The sequence below is a fragment of the Nicotiana tabacum genome, chromosome 19, assembly GCF_000715075.1.
Source record: "Nicotiana tabacum cultivar K326 chromosome 19, ASM71507v2, whole genome shotgun sequence".
In the NCBI taxonomy this organism is placed as follows: domain Eukaryota; kingdom Viridiplantae; phylum Streptophyta; class Magnoliopsida; order Solanales; family Solanaceae; genus Nicotiana; species Nicotiana tabacum.
Genome location: NC_134098.1, coordinates 6,412,305 through 6,429,246, shown reverse-complemented (window position 1 = coordinate 6,429,246; position 16,942 = coordinate 6,412,305). Strand labels below are relative to the sequence as shown.

General features: G+C 33.9%; 2 protein-coding genes across 7 annotated transcripts; one reads left to right on the top strand and one right to left on the bottom strand.

The window, feature by feature from the left end:
• Window positions 1-2,452: 2,452 nt before the first annotated feature.
• LOC107787231 (calcium-dependent protein kinase 17-like) lies at window positions 2,453-8,228 on the top strand. 2 transcript variants are annotated; one of them, XM_075239621.1, is made up of 8 exons: window positions 2,455-3,915; window positions 4,360-4,503; window positions 4,965-5,117; window positions 5,613-5,728; window positions 6,006-6,173; window positions 7,022-7,149; window positions 7,444-7,543; window positions 7,771-8,228. In XM_075239621.1, exons 1-8 carry the CDS (start codon window positions 3,204-3,206, stop codon window positions 7,873-7,875), a joined length of 1,626 nt encoding a protein of 541 aa, XP_075095722.1. In that variant the 5' UTR covers window positions 2,455-3,203; the 3' UTR covers window positions 7,876-8,228. The 2 variants fall into 2 exon arrangements, with proteins under 2 accessions (XP_016464261.2, XP_075095722.1); XM_016608775.2 differs by lacking the exon at window positions 7,022-7,149 and having other exon boundaries at window positions 2,453-3,915.
• LOC107787202 (uncharacterized) lies at window positions 7,930-16,600 on the bottom strand. Of its 5 annotated transcripts, none has more exons than XM_016608748.2 (4): window positions 13,938-16,600; window positions 9,788-10,000; window positions 8,369-8,586; window positions 7,930-8,144 (listed from the first exon to the last, which is right to left on the bottom strand). In XM_016608748.2, the coding sequence occupies exon 1, from the start codon at window positions 16,296-16,298 to the stop codon at window positions 14,097-14,099; it is 2,202 nt and encodes a 733-aa protein (XP_016464234.2). In that variant the 5' UTR covers window positions 16,299-16,600; the 3' UTR covers window positions 7,930-8,144; window positions 8,369-8,586; window positions 9,788-10,000; window positions 13,938-14,096. The 5 variants fall into 5 exon arrangements, with proteins under 5 accessions (XP_016464234.2, XP_016464241.2, XP_016464246.2 ...); XM_016608755.2 differs by lacking the exon at window positions 7,930-8,144 and adding an exon at window positions 11,924-12,216 and having other exon boundaries at window positions 8,206-8,586; XM_016608760.2 differs by lacking the exon at window positions 7,930-8,144 and adding an exon at window positions 11,924-12,193 and having other exon boundaries at window positions 8,206-8,586.
• Between the last annotated feature and the right edge of the window lie 342 nt (window positions 16,601-16,942).

Sequence of the window (16,942 nt, the reverse complement as noted above, 5' to 3'; positions counted from 1 at the left end):
TGAAAAAAATTAAAGTTTTATTAGTGGAAGAAAAATTTTCATCCAAAAAATAGCTCAAACCAGTTTTTAGAACTTAAAAAAGAATTTATTCATTTTGTTTTTCAAAAACCGATCAAATTTTATGAATAAATAATTTTTTAATCTTTTTTTGAAAAAAATAACCGAAATCTATGTTCAAACGGGAGAAGAGGAACCTTGAAATAACGAACAAGTTGTCTTTGAGTGACCTATTGCTTGCATCAAGGTAGGTTGTCTATCCCTTGGAGTGCGACCTTTTTTCGGACCCTGCGTAAACGCGGAATACTTCATGCACCATTTTTTGTTCAAACGGGAGCTTAGTTTATGCGAATCTTGATTAGTTTTATCAAGTAATGATAATTGCGAACCTTGATTAATTTTTATCAAGTAATGATAATTTTGTCCATCAAAATTTAAATAAATAAAAAGAAATAATTTAATATTTTTATCTCCACTAAAATTTGAGCATGAAACATATAGTTCTTCATCCACTTTAACTTTTTAAAAAATTTTCTATTTTGGGGCTTATATTTGTCTTTTAGCTAATAAATTTGAACCTTCCTAGTTAGTCCCTCATTTTGTCTCTTTGAGAAGTTAATAATATTTGAGAATTACTGTGGGGACGTGCATCGCAATACAATGTTAAGAAAAACACAATTTAATTATTTGTTTTAGATTTTAAAGTTTACTATAAGTAATTCTATGGTAATAATATTTTAAGAACCGCAAATATGTAGAATAAATTAATGAAACTTAATACTTCTTTTTTCTCTTCAATAAACTTCCTCTGCAAAGCTTTTAAAGCAACTAAACCACAGTTAGGTTGTCGAAGACACGTCTAAAGAAGGTAAGGCAGAGTTAGAAGGTAAATTCAAAATGTTAAAAAATTTAGCCTTCGTTTAAAAAGTGTTATAATAAATTCGATAAAATCCATGTCTGTAAAATGAAGAAAGAAGGCGAAATAAAGATATTAAATTTCTATCAAAATAAATGAAGTTTCAACTTTTAACTAATAAAAAGCCTTATGAATCTACTCGATTCAATTACATACATCGAAGGCAATTGAAAAATATTCTTTTATGGATTAATAAAAATGTAAAAAAAAATAACTTAATGTCTTTTTAAGTTTGTTAGTTTCTTCCTTTTTACGTTTGGCAGCATGAAAAACAGTTCCAAAGAAATTTTTATCTTTACTCTACAAAAGAAAAGTTGGAAATACTTTTCGCTTGTGTTTTGTTAACAAATCGCAAATCCTTAAAACTTCAACGTGTCACAAATTATTTATTTTGCGATCAATTCAATCGTAAATTGTTTGCGATCATATATTTTTCGACGGATCATTTTCAATCGAAAAAGTTTGATTTTCAATGAATTTACGATCGATTTGACTGTCGGAATTTAGCCATTTCTAATAGTGACGCCACAATTAGACTAGTTTGGAATTTCTGAAAAACATAAGATTATCCAGAATTGATAAAGACAAACTGGAATCAGCAACATGAAGTATGCTATGACAAACTTATACGGCGTGCGAGGCTAAAAATTTACTTGCTTTCATGTTTCTTCCGTCTCAAATATGATACATATTTTTATATTTTCTTACTACTAAATTATTATTAATTAATATACTTTCTCATCTTAATTTATAACTTAATCATAATAAATTAGTATGATTAATATAAATATCGAATGCGTGTAAGTTATAATTGTTGCAAGTTGTGGCATCCCTCTCAATTCATGCTACGAATTTAAATATTTGGATAAATACATTGACAATATAAAATTATATTTTTGTTGATGAAAAAAATTACTCGTATTCAATATTAATATATAAATATAAGACATATATCTTGCATATATATTTTTATCGCTTAACCATGACTGATATATGATTTATGTTCTCATTTGAGTTCGTAATTCTTCACTTTAAAATTGTTTGATATTATGTAAACATTAGATACAAGTTAAAAAAAAAATCTTTGTTAAGCCGCCTTCATATGAATATTTGTCTCCCAAACATATATTTTTGAGTCATGTAGACTAATAATGAATACCGTCAAATATTTACCTTTTCTAGATATTAGCTACAAATTGAAGTTATAATTTTTTTTTTTTAACTTAATACTCCTGCTGCCCAGTCAATATCGATTATTTCACATATAATTACTGAAATTTACTCATTATAACTGTAAGTCGTTAAATTATTTTTTTACTCATTAAAATAATTGAACTTTAATTCACTAGAATAATAAAGTTAATAAATTATCTTTTTTTTGTAAACTTCTAGGTTGCAACAGAAGCTAACAATAATAACTAAAAATAGTATACTCGCTTCGAAAAGCACTCTGAGCCTTCCCTATTGAAAAACAAATTTTCTTTTTCTCTACAACGATAATTTACTAGCAAATTTATTTAACTAAAAAAAGAAAAAGAAAGAGATCCAAAAAATTAAAAAGGGAAAAAAACGGAAATTTTTTCTCCTACAATCTCTCGCAATCAATCTTTAAGAAATGACCTCCTGTTTCCAATATTGGAATCATCCCTTTCTTTACCTTTAATCTTCCTCCCGCACTTGAAGGAAAAAAATAATCATACAATTTATGATGAATATTCTCTCTTTAACAAATTATTATTTCTTTTCTTGACCCCTCCAAATCCTCATTTCTTTCATGCTTTTCATCGTCATGTCACTCTCAATCCCCATCATTTTGCCACCTTTTTCACTCATTTGGTTCTAATATATATATTCATTCTAATTTCCTTCTCCTTCAATCTGTCCACTTGAAAATAAGGCATAATTATTATTATTATTGCTGTTGCGGTTGAACTTTTTTTTATTTGAGATTGAGGTGTAGTTATTATTGTCGTTATTGCTAAATCTTGTAGTTGTTTGGGATTGAAGCGCAATTATTGTTGTCATTGTTGCTAAATCGATCTCTCTTGTTCTTGTGTTATTTCATTGAATCCAAAATTTGACATTCAGGCGTAACTATTGTTGTCGTTGCTGTCGTGGTTGAATTTTTCTGTATTTGGAATTGAGTCGTAGTTGTTGTTGTCGTTGTTGCTAAATCTTATAGCTGTTTGGGATTGAGGCGTAATTGTTGTTGTCGGTGTTGTTGCTGAATCTCTCTCATTATTGTGCTATCTCTTCATCTTCATTTCTTTGCACTTTGTCCCCTAATACAATGGGGAATTGTTGCTCTAGTGGGGAAGAACCTAATGAAATTACAAACAATGAAAATGGACAAACCAATAACCCTAAAAATGGAGAAAATTCTTCATCTACACATAATCTTGATTCCACAACACCAACAAAAACAACCCCTCCTCCTCAAACAACAACAACATCCCCTAGCCCTTCATCAAAACCTTCAAAACCATCACCAATAGGGCCAGTTTTAGGCAGACCAATGGAAGATGTTAGAACAACATACACTATAGGAAAAGAACTTGGTAGGGGACAATTTGGTGTAACACATTTGTGTACACACAAACAAACAGGAGAACAATTTGCATGCAAAACAATAGCAAAAAGAAAACTAGTGAACAAAGAAGACATTGAAGATGTTAGAAGAGAAGTACAAATAATGCACCATTTGACAGGACAACCAAATATTGTGGAATTAAAAGGAGCTTATGAGGACAAACATTCTGTGCATTTGGTTATGGAGTTGTGTGCTGGAGGTGAACTTTTCGATCGAATTATCGCTAAGGGGCATTACACAGAACGTGCAGCAGCTTCATTGTTAAGAACAATTGTGCAAATTGTGCATACTTGCCATTCTATGGGAGTTATTCATAGAGATCTTAAGCCTGAGAATTTTCTACTTCTTAATAAGGATGAGAATGCACCTCTTAAAGCTACAGATTTTGGCCTTTCAGTATTCTACAAGCAAGGTATTAAAATCTATAACTAAACTTTTACTTTTTTTTAAATAATGGTGGTGCTAGGGCCAGCTTACGCATACTCGACTATTTTATCGCGCTTGTTACCTCCTACTAACACATGCATCTTGTAACTCTGTCCAAAGACGAATTCTGGATTTAAATTTGATTGGTAAACTGTTAAGTTTTTACCATTGAACACAGTGGCGGAGCCACCTTATGCTAAGGGGCGTCATATACCACTTTATGCTAAGGGGTTTCATATTGACACCCCTTCGCGCGAAAATTACACTAGGTAAAAAAAATTATTTTCATGTATATATACTATGTGTTGACAATCCCTTAGCTTCTTCGTGTATTTAACTTCTTTATTTTTTGATACCTCTTAGTAAAATTTTTGGCGCCGGCACTAATTAAACTATAGTGATTGTCATATATTTGTTATATTTTCTGCAGGAGATGTATTTAAAGACATTGTGGGTAGTGCATATTACATTGCACCTGAAGTCTTGAAAAGAAGATATGGACCAGAAGTTGATATATGGAGTATTGGGGTTATGTTATACATTCTTCTCTGTGGAGTTCCTCCTTTCTGGGCAGGTAAATCACACATATAAGACTTAAAGGTCAAATTATCCGCATCTAAATATCCCATGTTTATACTAAATCAATAAATATATGATATGTGTCTTTTATACGTATATTTATTAGTTAATCATGATTAAGTGATATATATGATCACTTTAATTTACAACTTCCAAGGTGAACTTTCATGGTTCGTGTAAACACCGGGTGTGGCTAAGTACCTCCCCATTTACCTTTTTCCATCATTTTTCTTTTGCGCTGAAATAATAAGATACGAGTGAAAATAAAATAAAAATTAAGGTGAAACTGCGTAATGGACCCAATGTGATCCGGCCTTTTTTCTAACATGTGCATAGTAAGAGTTTAGTGCATTATCGAGCTGCTAGTTTATTGTAGGTAATATAACAAATCTTATTGTGTCACTCTAGGCATAGGTTAAATTCGTTGAACAATTAAATCTCTTTTATTTTTTTCAGAAAATGAAAATGGAATATTCAATGCAATATTGCGGGGACATATTGATTTTTCAAGTGATCCATGGCCTTCAATTTCCGGTGGAGCCAAAGACCTTGTCAGGAAGATGTTGACAATAGATCCCAAGCAGAGATTAACAGCTATGCAAGTCCTCAGTAAGTTATTTACACTCGCAATAAGTGATCTAATCGTATAAATATTTGTTTGCAACATCAGTTCATACAATTTAAACTAAAAAAAGGGGACAGCCTCGTGCACAAAGTATCATGTTTTCATGCAGGATCCGAAAAAGTGTTGCACCCCAAAGGGTGTGATATAGACAGTTTATCCTAATACAAGCATTATTGACTGTTTCCACGGCTCGGCCGGAAATAACTTTACCTTTACTCCAAGCTCCCCTTCATACAATCTAAACTCTTTCAAGTATTATATAATCAAAGAACTTATGTCCCATGCACTGATGATATATAAAAGATTATTTATATAATCAAGTCATTTATATAAGGTAATTACTGATAAAGTTCTATGATAAGCATTAAATGGTGTCTACTAAAAATGAAAACATTACACCAATTTGTAAAAACTCGTTCACTTCACTGTCAGTGTATATAACTCTTATTTTCTAACATTTTTAATTGTTATGTATTAAGATCATTCATGGATCAAGGAGGATGGAGAAGCACCAGATACACCACTGGACAATGCTGTATTACATAGGCTCAAACAATTCAGAGCTATGAACAAGTTTAAGAAAGTTGCTCTTCGGGTAAAGAATTTTTACACGTTCAGTATAATTTAACCTGTTACAGTAAATTGTTTGTCTTATATTCCAGATAACTAGTCCACTTCTTATGAACAGTTACCTTAATTATCTTTTAGGTGATCTAATAACGCAAAAGTTCTTTTATCCTGTCAGTATATAGAAGTTAAACTCTTGTTGTTAGTATTGACCTTTGAGAAATATTCTTATGGATTTAAAAGTACATTTCATGTTAATAAATTTAAAGGTAAACAAACTCATTACTTTAGGGAGATTTTTTCAGGTTATTGCAGGGTGCCTTTCAGAGGAAGAAATTATGGGATTAAAGCAAATGTTCAAAAACATGGATGCTGATAACAGTGGATCAATTACAATTGAGGAATTAAAGCAAGGATTAGCCAAACAAGGGACTAAACTATCAGATTATGAGATTAAACAGTTAATGGAAGCTGTAAGTTCTACAAGTTCTTCTTTTTTTTTAAATAATCGTGGTGTCCAGTTCAGTTTGCGTGTACCTCGACTAATTTCACGGAACATCTGCTACCTCCCACCAACAGTTCTACAAACTTAATTTTCAGTCAATTTTTTCTCGTTCTATCTCATAGTATCCATTCACTCAAAACAACCGTTGTTCTTGTATTTGGTTGCTTAATTTTGAGTCTTCTCTTTTAATCTCTGATTGTTCGAAAATTTTCACAAGCACAAACTCCGTTTTTTATTCGGGGAATAATACTTTCACAAAATAAACCATCTTTTTTCTTTTTTCAGAAAAGAAAAATAAGCCATTTTTAAGATCCAATTTAAGCCGTCATAATTCAGATTTTTTTCAAATTCAGGGCTTATTCATTTTTTATTTGAGATAAAGGAAAGTTTTCTTAGTATAGGAATGAATAGAGATGATACATATACCCAACAACCTCTATTATCTTCAATAGTGATTTTATCAAATGTGTTTTTTTCCAAACTTTTTGAAATCCAAAACTGTCATACAATGACACAATATTTGAAGAATCAACCCAAATAGTCGTCCACTAAAGTGCTTAAATTAAAAGTAGTCGACAAATGTATAATTCATATATAATTTGTGTATAAATATGATAATTAATGTATAATTTATATATACCGGCTAAAAATAATAAATCAAATGTGTACAAGGACATAATATTTTACTTTTTGCTCCCACTGAAAGGCATAGTAGGTAAAAAGACTATTGATTGAATTATTTCCTCCTCGAGTAGGTTGTTTTTGAAAGTTTATTTTTAATGCTAATTATCTTTTTTATATATTGGGAATATTTAGGCTGATGCTGATGGAAATGGGACCATAGATTATGAAGAATTCATCACAGCAACAATGCACATGAACAGAATGGATAAAGAAGAACATCTTTACACTGCATTCCAATATTTTGATAAGGATCACAGCGGGTAAGTTCCATAATATGATATTTATCTGGAAAAATAAGGGGGGGGGGGAAAAGGAAAAACCAAAATAAAAGAGAAAAAAATTAGTGAAAACCTGATAATTAAGTTGGGGAATATAACTTTTCTATTTTACATTTTTCTCGTTTACTCTTTCATTTTCAAAATTTGGTTCGTTCCTAACTACTAAAGTAGGGAGCAATTAAATCTTTTTTCTCTTTATTTCCCTAGATTGAGTTTTAATGTTGTTGTGGATAGTATTCCACCTTACTTAATATGTTCTTGTTATTTTTTCTTCAGATATATATCAAGAGAAGAGCTAGAGCAAGCTCTACGAGAATTTGGTATGAATGACGAAAATGATTTGAGGGAAATCATTAATGAAGTTGACACTGATCATGTAAGTCAAAACAACTAAATATACACATGCCACATTCTCTCTTTTTCTTTTTGAATATTTAAAAGGTTTGACTATGCTTTTCCCGAGCCGAGGGTCTATCAGAACATCCTCTAGTCCTCTACGCGCACATACCCTCCACAGACCCCACGTGTGAAATTACAGTGAGTTTGTTGTTGTTATTGTAATATATAAAAAGTTCAACAATCAATATTTTTTGGTTTTTGTAGGACGGTCGGATAAATTATGATGAGTTTGCAGCTATGATGAAGAAAGGAAATCCAGAGGCAGCAACAATGAACCCAAAGAAAAGAAGGGATTCATTTGTTGCATAAATTTTCATCATCAATTAATGAAAAATGTCTCAAAAGAATGAAAGACAATTATGTTAATTGTCTTTGTTGTAGAGAAAACCAAACTATTACATAGTAAAAATTTCAAGATCCATTCATGAGACTTTGTATATTAACTATGATATTAAGAAGATAAACACACACACACAAACACATTTACAAAGAATAGATTGTAAAAGTCATGGCTATGTTGAGATTTGAGGGTTGATAGGATCTTCTAATGCCAAACACAGTTTGGTTAAAGCTTTGATCTGAAAAGAATGGAGGTCTTTCAGAAGTATATATGTATCGATAATTCTGCAATATAGAAAGTAGGCTTTAAAAGTTCATTTTAATCCGTTATCTTTTGGATATTGTTCGGTGTAAACATCATATTCATTCACTCCAATTGTGTTTGTTAGTACTTCGTTTTATACCTAAACTCTAGAGATGTAAATATATGCAAATAAATTAACACACGGAAGAAGAAATATACTTTTTTCCTGTAACAACAGCGTCCGAGCCAGCTTGTCCACATCTCGACGAGTATATGGCATCTCCCATCAACACAGAAACATGCTTAACTTTGTCCATCAACGCTTAAACAAATGAGAAGAAATACCTAGCATTTTCTTTTCCTCTCCGCCGCTGGAATTTGAATCCTGGTCTCCCATAGTTTTCGCACATTTCATTGATGCTATGCCACACTCTTGGCTGCCAAAAGAAGAAATATATTTGAGACAATTTCTTGTCTGTTTTTCATTCCAAAAGAACAAAATAATTCATTGAATTTATAGCCTACTTTGATTCAAGACAACACAACAAGGTTACAAAATCAGAAAATAATAGTTGACCACTGCTGCTAAAATACAACTTATTATCCCCATTCCCCCTGCTGCTAGGGATCCCCAGCTTACCCACTGTGATTCTTCGAACTGGTGGTTTGTAGGTTGGAAGCAAAAGTGGCTTTTCCCTTTTTTGATAACAGAACAATGATATTTGGATCAGTTTGCGTGCATCTCGATGGATTCACTGGATACCTGTGATCTCCGACCAATACAAGTACTGAGTAACTCTGTCCACAATGCACTCCTATCAAGCATTCTTCGTTATTAATATGTTTTGATAAATCTTTAAATTATTTGATTAATTCAGCCAATGGCACTGAAAGAATATGTAGCAGACACTATGTGTGCACAAAGTCAAACTATTCATGAAATCTTACCAAGCTTACCCAACTTCCCATACAAAAAAAATTCTACCTTTACATCAGTAGTGAAATGAAACGAGAAGGGGGTTACTTTATGTACCCAAGGGTGTGGCTTAGTGGTCAATAAAGTGGATTAAGAGCCATGAGGTCTCAGGTTCAAATCCGCTGATCCTAGCGGAGGCAAAAACACAAGATGATTTCTTCCCATTTGTCCAAGCCTTGGTGGATAGAATTACTTGGTACCTGTTGCTTAGTGGGAGATAACAGGTATCCCGTGAAATTAGTCGAGGTGTGCGCAAGCTGGCTCGGATACCACGGTTATCCCAAAAAAAGGGGAGTTACTTTAAATTCCTTAAGCTATCCTTAGTCCCTAAAGAAATCCTATTCCTTTCATCCCATATAATCCTAAAAAGTCACAGCTGGCTGGTTTCCCTAGTGCTTCAAACTCAGCCTCAAGCTTTTTCATATTCCGAATTTCCAACCACTCAAAGTTCAAAATCTTTTTTTTCGAATTATCATCAATTTCATCATGCAGGACATATCTAACCAGTTGTTGCCAGAGTTTTCGACAGAATCTAGACGGATGTTCAAACTCTAGTGGCAATGAATAACGTGAGCTTTGGTCAGTAAGCTCAAAATTCCACTTCCACAAAGATATTCAAGGAAGCTAAAGAATACTTCAATTTTGTTCAATAAGAACCTTACCTCTGAAATTCATCTACTTGAAGTTGATTTATATTGATTATCATTCAATGACGTGCAATTTCATCGTTGATGCCACGTGATCCTCTGCGAAACTGAACTTGCTGGCTGCAAATTCATTCCCTTGAAGTTGATTTACATTGATTATCATTAGATGACGTGCAATTTCATTGTTGATGCCATATGATCCTCCGCTTTCAACATTGAACTTGCTCGCTGCAAATTCATCCCATTGAAGTTAATCAGACTGCTTCAATTATCAGGGGATGATTAATTGGCAACTTCTTGATTGGCACAATATAACTTGAACTGTCATTATCTTTAGATTTAGATAGACAGGTGATTATGTGAGGGCAATGCATACAAGAATATAAGAACTTCTGATTCACCGGTCTAAGCTCACTTCTCTAGATATGTAAAACATTGAAGCAAGATAAGATAAGGAATGAATATAAATAGAGAAATTTGCAAAAAAATACAACCCAACACACCACATTGCACCTACATAGCCATGTTTTTAAGTTTAGATCTGCATAGCCCTTTTTTTGCAACAGTGCTTATACACCTGGTATACAACATTATACACTTATTATAATGTTGCATACAAAAACTGGGTTTTGTCTCCTACGAACTTCAATTCACGAAAAGCACCACGAAATAGCTTAAATCTTCACCGAATAACTTCAAATTTTAACCACGGCTTCCAAATGACATCCCCAACGAACTCCAATCATCAAACAAATCACAAAACCTATTTATGAGTTTTCAAGCTTTTAAAAAACCCAACAATGGAGTTTTTAATTTTTTTACTTTGATTCACCCAACAATGTTTAAATCTGTGTAGATAAACATAAATTTCACTCTCAAATCAGTTTCTGACAAAGATCTTCTTAAGAGCCTGAATACCTTGTTAATAGGTGAAAAGAAATTTCAAATAATATATAAGATGGGCAAAATTATGTAAGAAAAATAATATAGGCTAAAATTGGTTGGGGAAGTACCCCACGTGTACTTCCATGTAATTGTTTCATGAAAATATCAAGTATAATACAATCCTTGCTGTAATTGCAAATACATGATAGCAATTCACGTGCACAATTTCACTTAGGCAGCTTGCGGAATTTCTAGAAAAGGACACTTTTAGCTTCTTCTTTTTTTGTCTAAATCAGTTGTTCTTGTTGATTTGAAATTATTTAGCAGGATTTTAAAAGTTAAAGAAATTATTTCCTGTTAATTTTAAATCATAATTTTTACTTCCTAGGGTAGAGGTAAGGTCCGCATACTCACTACCCTCCCCAGGCCCCACTTGTGGGATTTCACTAGGTTGTTGTTGTTGTTGTTTAAATCATAATTTTGAGTACGAAAGTTTTGAGCTAAAGAATATGAGTCTTTTTTCTAGCTCAGAAAAAAATATATAGTTCTGAGTTGCAACCCAAACTGAGGACAATGCCTAAGGTATTGAGGAAGTAATGTGCTTTTTCAAGGAAAGAGGATTAGTTGTGTGAACAATTGTTGTACTAATTTTTTTTAATAATGATAGTTGTTGTACTAAATTATGAGTAATGCGATGAAATTTGGGAAAGAATGATTGAGCATAAACTTATGAACCATTGTTTTGGAGACCGAGAGGCGACAAAAAGCGATGACCCGCTTCACTAAGGCGAGAAGCAAAGCGCTCACCTTTTCGAAGTGAAGCGCCAATTAATACAAAAAAATTAAACTATTAAATTTGCACATATAAATAACCAAAAACTCAATCGCAATAACATATTAGCAAATATTTCAATTCCAAAACTAAAAGCAGATAGTAGATACTAAAAGTCTGAACTAGATAGTCTATTTATTCATAAGACAAGCAAATTCAAAAACCAACTTATAAACGAAGCAACATCTATTCTTAGCATAATTCCAAGCTATGTCATTCTTTTTGCTACCATCAGATGATGTCATTGAATATGCTATTTATAGGAAAAAATAATTAAGTTATTATGCAATAAATTGAACACTAAAACTGGAAAAAAATGCAGGTTGGGGGAAGCAAAAAACTCCAAAAAACAGAAGAGAAAACAGAGGACGAAGAGAACACAGAGGTTGCTACGGAAAAAAGAGAGATGCTGCCAGAAAAAGAGAAGCAAGTACCTGAACGGCTTAACCCTAGCTGTTGCGATTGAAAGAGGAAGAATAGAAGAAGAGCTGCACAGGGGTCTGAGTCTGACCAATAAACCCTAGATGTTGTGTTTTTAAGTTCTTCTCTTTTTTTTTTTTTAAAGGACGCTTCTCAATGCCTCGTTGCCTCATCGTCGCCACATTACATCTTGTTCACTTTTCAGATATCGCCTCGCCTCAGAGCAAAAAGGCGACAAATGTATGCTTTGCCTCGGTTCACGATTTAAGCATTGAGGCGAGCGCCTATCACAACATTGTTATGAACACTATAAAGGTGTTAGAGACCAGTTTGAATTTATACCTAATAAATCCAAAAATAGAGGTTATACTTTTGTTATTTGGTGGATATTTATAAGCAAAAAAGGAAGAATCTCCACATGATATTCAGAGCTAAAAGCATGTGATAGAGTGCCAAGAAAAATCGTTCGGTAGGTGCTAGAGGAAACAAGATATTCATAATATGAATATACAAATACCAGAAAGCATATGAAGGAAAGCACATGTCTTAGGTGTGACGATAGGGGAGGGAGACTGTGACAACCCGACCCCACATTTTGAGTATCTCTGTTCCAATTCATGTTTTGAAACATTGTATAAGCTGGAATTATGTTTTGGAACTTGTTGGTATGGTTCGGGTTGAACCATTTCAATTTTCAGCTGTTGCTGAAATTTTTGGTGTCTGGTGTTTGCCATCGCAAGCCAGGCACCGCGAAAGCGAAGAGGTAAGCTGGGTTGACTAGTTACGGAGACTTGTTCTCCGCGATCGCGACCAACTAGCGATGAAAGCAGTAGTCAACTATATTGACCCTCCACGAACGCGAAGCCATGACCGCGATCACAATGTGTTAGCGGGGAGTTGAATGAAAGGTCAAATGATCTTCGTGATCGTGAAGGATAGCCCGAGAATGCGATGATGTAGGTTGAGCTTGGACCGGGATCGTGGTAGGTGGTTCACAATCGCAATGAGGGAAATGCCGAAGCATAAATATCTGCTATTACGAAATCAGATTGGATATTTTTCAATTTTAGGAACTCGTGGGTGATTTCTTTTCGGACCGAATTCAACCCAAATCATAGAGGTTACAATAATTCCTTGAAACTATGTGATACATATACTTGAATTAGGTTGAATTCTAGAAACATGAGATTCAAGAGGGGAGATTGGAGATTTTAGACACTGGATACACTCCTATACTAAGTACTAACTAAAGCAAAAGAAATAAATAAGTACTATGAATAACACTATATTAGCTATTTGAAGGACATTGTAATAAGTTAACTAAACAAAGGAAGACTCAAATATGTGCAGAAGTAGAGTAACTAAAACAAAGAAAGAAAACTTAAGACATGCAGAAACAGAGTAGTGCAGGTAGGGAATCAGGATAGCAAAAATTGCAGAATATATCTGCGGAAGGAAAACGTAAGCACATGAAAAGTAACTGAGTCTACGATTTGCAGAACTCCTAGGGAAGTCGCATAATAAAAATTCCAGAAGGACAGATTATGGGAATAAATTCTGCGAAAAAGCAGAAAAGTTCTGCGAAATGCATAATTGATGAGTCCAGGTTTGTCCATTATAAAGGCATATGACTTCACTTGTTTCCATTCATTTGTTTCATAATCAGTTTAGACAAGCACAAAAGAGCTCCCGAATTTTACACGAAGACCCGGTCAAGAATGAATATTCAAAGACAACAAAGTAATTTCCAGCCATTATATTAGCACAATTATTCACTCAAGATTCATTCACAACAAAAGCATCACACCAGCAAGAAGTTTGAAACACACACACCCAACTTCAAGCCACAAGTATGTCGATTTCATAACTCAGGTCATGCAGTGCAACAATATCTCAACAAAGAAGTAACGATCTCAATTATTCAAGTGTAAAAACTCTTAGGTAGTCTAAACTGAAACCCTTCAAGACTCACAGAATTTATACAAGATATACCACAAGAAACTCAGCCAACTTAGGTGAGAAACATACCTGCTAATGCGACAATAATGAGAGAATTAAGGTTATGGTTCGAGGACTCTTGCTGTGAAGGAAACGTTAATGTAAAGGTGAAGAAGGCAAAACATCGAAATTCGATGATGGAGGGAAAGAAAGATCGCTCAACAGCTGCCAGAAGCATGTGAGATTATATTACTGAGCAGAATCTAACTGAAGCTTGGGGATACTCTTGTGAAGCTTCATCAACAATTCACTACAGGGAATGCTAAATCCTTCTGAGATTTTCTGTGAAAATTTTGGCAACAGTTCCTCCACATTAATATCTTCAGAAAAATTACAAAGACATTCCAAGATAGTTGAAGTAATTCTTGAGTCTAGCTCAATACCCTTAGCAGCCATTTTGTGGAGCAAATCAACAATTTCTCCTGTTTGACCATTCAAACTAAAACCCTTGAGTAAACAATCATACACAGTAATGTCTGTCAAGCCAGAAGCATCCATTATCTCAAATAACTTTTTCGCCTCCTCCAATTGTCCTAGCTTCGAAAACCTATTTATTAAAATGGAGAAAGTGAAAACATCAGGATTCAAACCCCTCCTATTCATACCAATAAGCAACTCCTTAGCTGATTGCAAATTCCCTGCTTCGAGAGTCGAACGAATGATAATATTGTACGAGACTATATCGGGTTCACAATTTGCATCTAACATCTCTTTAAACAATCCCGTCGCTTGCTCCAAGCTACCCTCTTTGCACAAGGCATCCATCAATGAGTTGTAGTCAAAAGTTGTCGGATGATATCCATTCTTTCTAAATCTAAGAAACAAACCTTTTGCTATATTGAGCACATTTAGCTTGCAAAATCCATCAATTATAGTGTTATAGGTTATTGAATCGGGAATAAAATTCAATTGATTTAGCTGCTTCCAGAGTTCCAAAGCTTTGACAACATTGTTTGCCTCTAAGTAAGCTCCAATAAGTACAGTAAAGGTTCCGATATCAGCTAGACTCTTGTTCTCAACCATCTCGTTATGAATTTTTGCAGCCTTATCAAGCTGGCCGTCTCGGCAAAGTCCGCATATCAGTACGTTCATTGTAATAACGTTCGGCTGGACATAAGTCTTGTCACCCAACATCGATTCGAAAAGTGTCATTGCATCATCTACTTTCCCACTTTCACAAAGTCCTTTTAGTAGTGTATTGTAAGTGACCAAATCGGGTGTCTTGCCTTTCTCTATCATCACCTTTAAAATGCGAAAAGCATCGGCCAATAATCCTTCCTTGCATAGTGCACTAACAAGAATATTGTAAGTTATATTTCCGGGCTGCTCACCCCTATCAAGAATCAAATTGAACAATTCCATTGCTTTTTTAGCCTTCCCCTTAGTGCAGAGCGCACCAATCATACCCGCAAACATAAAAATGTCGGGCTGGATTCCCCTGTTCAACATATCATCATACAACATTGTACTTTCTTTCAATTTGCCCTGCTTACAAAATCCATTAATTAAGCACGAATAAGTGACTACGCTCGGAGAAATTCCTTTCTCCAACATCTCATTCAAAAGTTCTTTCCCTCTACTAACATACCCTTTGTTGCAAAGCCCATTTATAAGTGTAGTGTACACGACAACATCAGCTTCCAAACCCTTCGTTCTCATCTCTTCCAACAACTCCATCGCGTCGTCCAATCTACCCTCGGAACAAAGACCCTCCATCAACATGCTATATGTATACGAGTTTGGACCACAACTAACCACATTTTCCATACTAAACCTCAAATCCAGAGCCTCCTCTATTTTCTTCTCTTTACAAAGTCCTCTCACGAGGGTGTTTAAACTAACTACATCGGGCATTACCGCTTTCTTATCCAAACTACAAACAAACTCAATAGCCTTAACAACCATACCATTTTCACATAGACCCTTCAATATCACATTAACAATATACACATTAACCTTATAACCATTCTTGAAAATCAACCCCAATACACCAATTGCCAATCTTGGCTTTTGAAAATGCACAAAAGATTCAATCAAAGCAGCTAATGATAAAAACCAAGGCAAGACTTGAACTTTTCTCATTTCATGGTACACCATTAAAGCAAGATTGTACTCCTTATTCTTTGCAAAAGTTACAACAAGAAAATTGCAAGTTGACTCTGATGGGATTTGACCCAAATCAAGATTTTGGTTAAAAAGTGCAAATGCATTAACTAATTGGGGTTTTTTAGGGTTTTCACAAAGGGACCTTAATTGGGTATCCAATTTTTGTGTATCTGATGAGTGAAGTGTAGCTGCTGCTGAAAAGTGTGTGATAAAAATTCGATTTTGGGTATTAAAGGGTTCTGGAAAATAAATGCAGAGATTCGTTAATTGCTTTCTAGTCATCATTCTGAACTGACCATAGAGATATGCAGCTGAGGTGGTGATTAAGACCAAGAAAGGTGGCAGTTATGTTGTGTAAATTGGATTTGTGAGAGAAGGTGTGAAGGGTAATACTTTAAACCTAGAACGAGGATCGAAAATCACCTGTGACGCCACCGCTTATGGCTTGAGCAGCGGTCGCCGGTCAGAAAGGGGGCGACCGGACAGTAGTATTTTCAGCGTACAAAGGAGAGTTTGAAACAGAACTTCAGTGAGAGCTTGAAACAGATCTTAGAACTTTGATGATTGGCCATAAATTACCATATTTGTTATTTGGCGCTTGTTGTTTGAGAATGAAAATATATTTTGTTTCGGCATCAATTTTTAAAATATATTTTTCAAAATAATTTTAAAAAATATTAAACATGACTTATACTCACAAATTCTAAAAATTATCATAAATATTCAACGTTATTATTATCAATAATATTCATTATATTATCACAAATCATAACGTTGAACATAAATAAATTTAATACAAAATTATTATTTTTATAATAAACTACATGATACACTATCAGGTGACCGAGAAGACGATGCAACATTATTACAAAATAATAAATGGTGAGCTCTTTTATAAAATACAAAAGTTTGGGATAATTTTTAAAAAA

Bases quoted from the DNA above. Each gene is read 5' to 3' on its own strand.
- LOC107787202 (XM_016608748.2), bottom strand. From the start codon at position 16,298: ATGATGACTAGAAAGCAATTAACGAATCTCTGCATTTATTTTCCAGAA.
- LOC107787231 (XM_075239621.1), top strand. From the start codon at position 3,204: ATGGGGAATTGTTGCTCTAGTGGGGAAGAACCTAATGAAATTACAAAC. The intron at 6,174-7,021 runs GTAAGTTCTACA...GGGAATATTTAG, and splicing joins TTAAACAGTTAATGGAAGCT to GCTGATGCTGATGGAAATGG. The intron at 7,150-7,443 runs GTAAGTTCCATA...TTTTTTCTTCAG, and splicing joins TTTGATAAGGATCACAGCGG to ATATATATCAAGAGAAGAGC.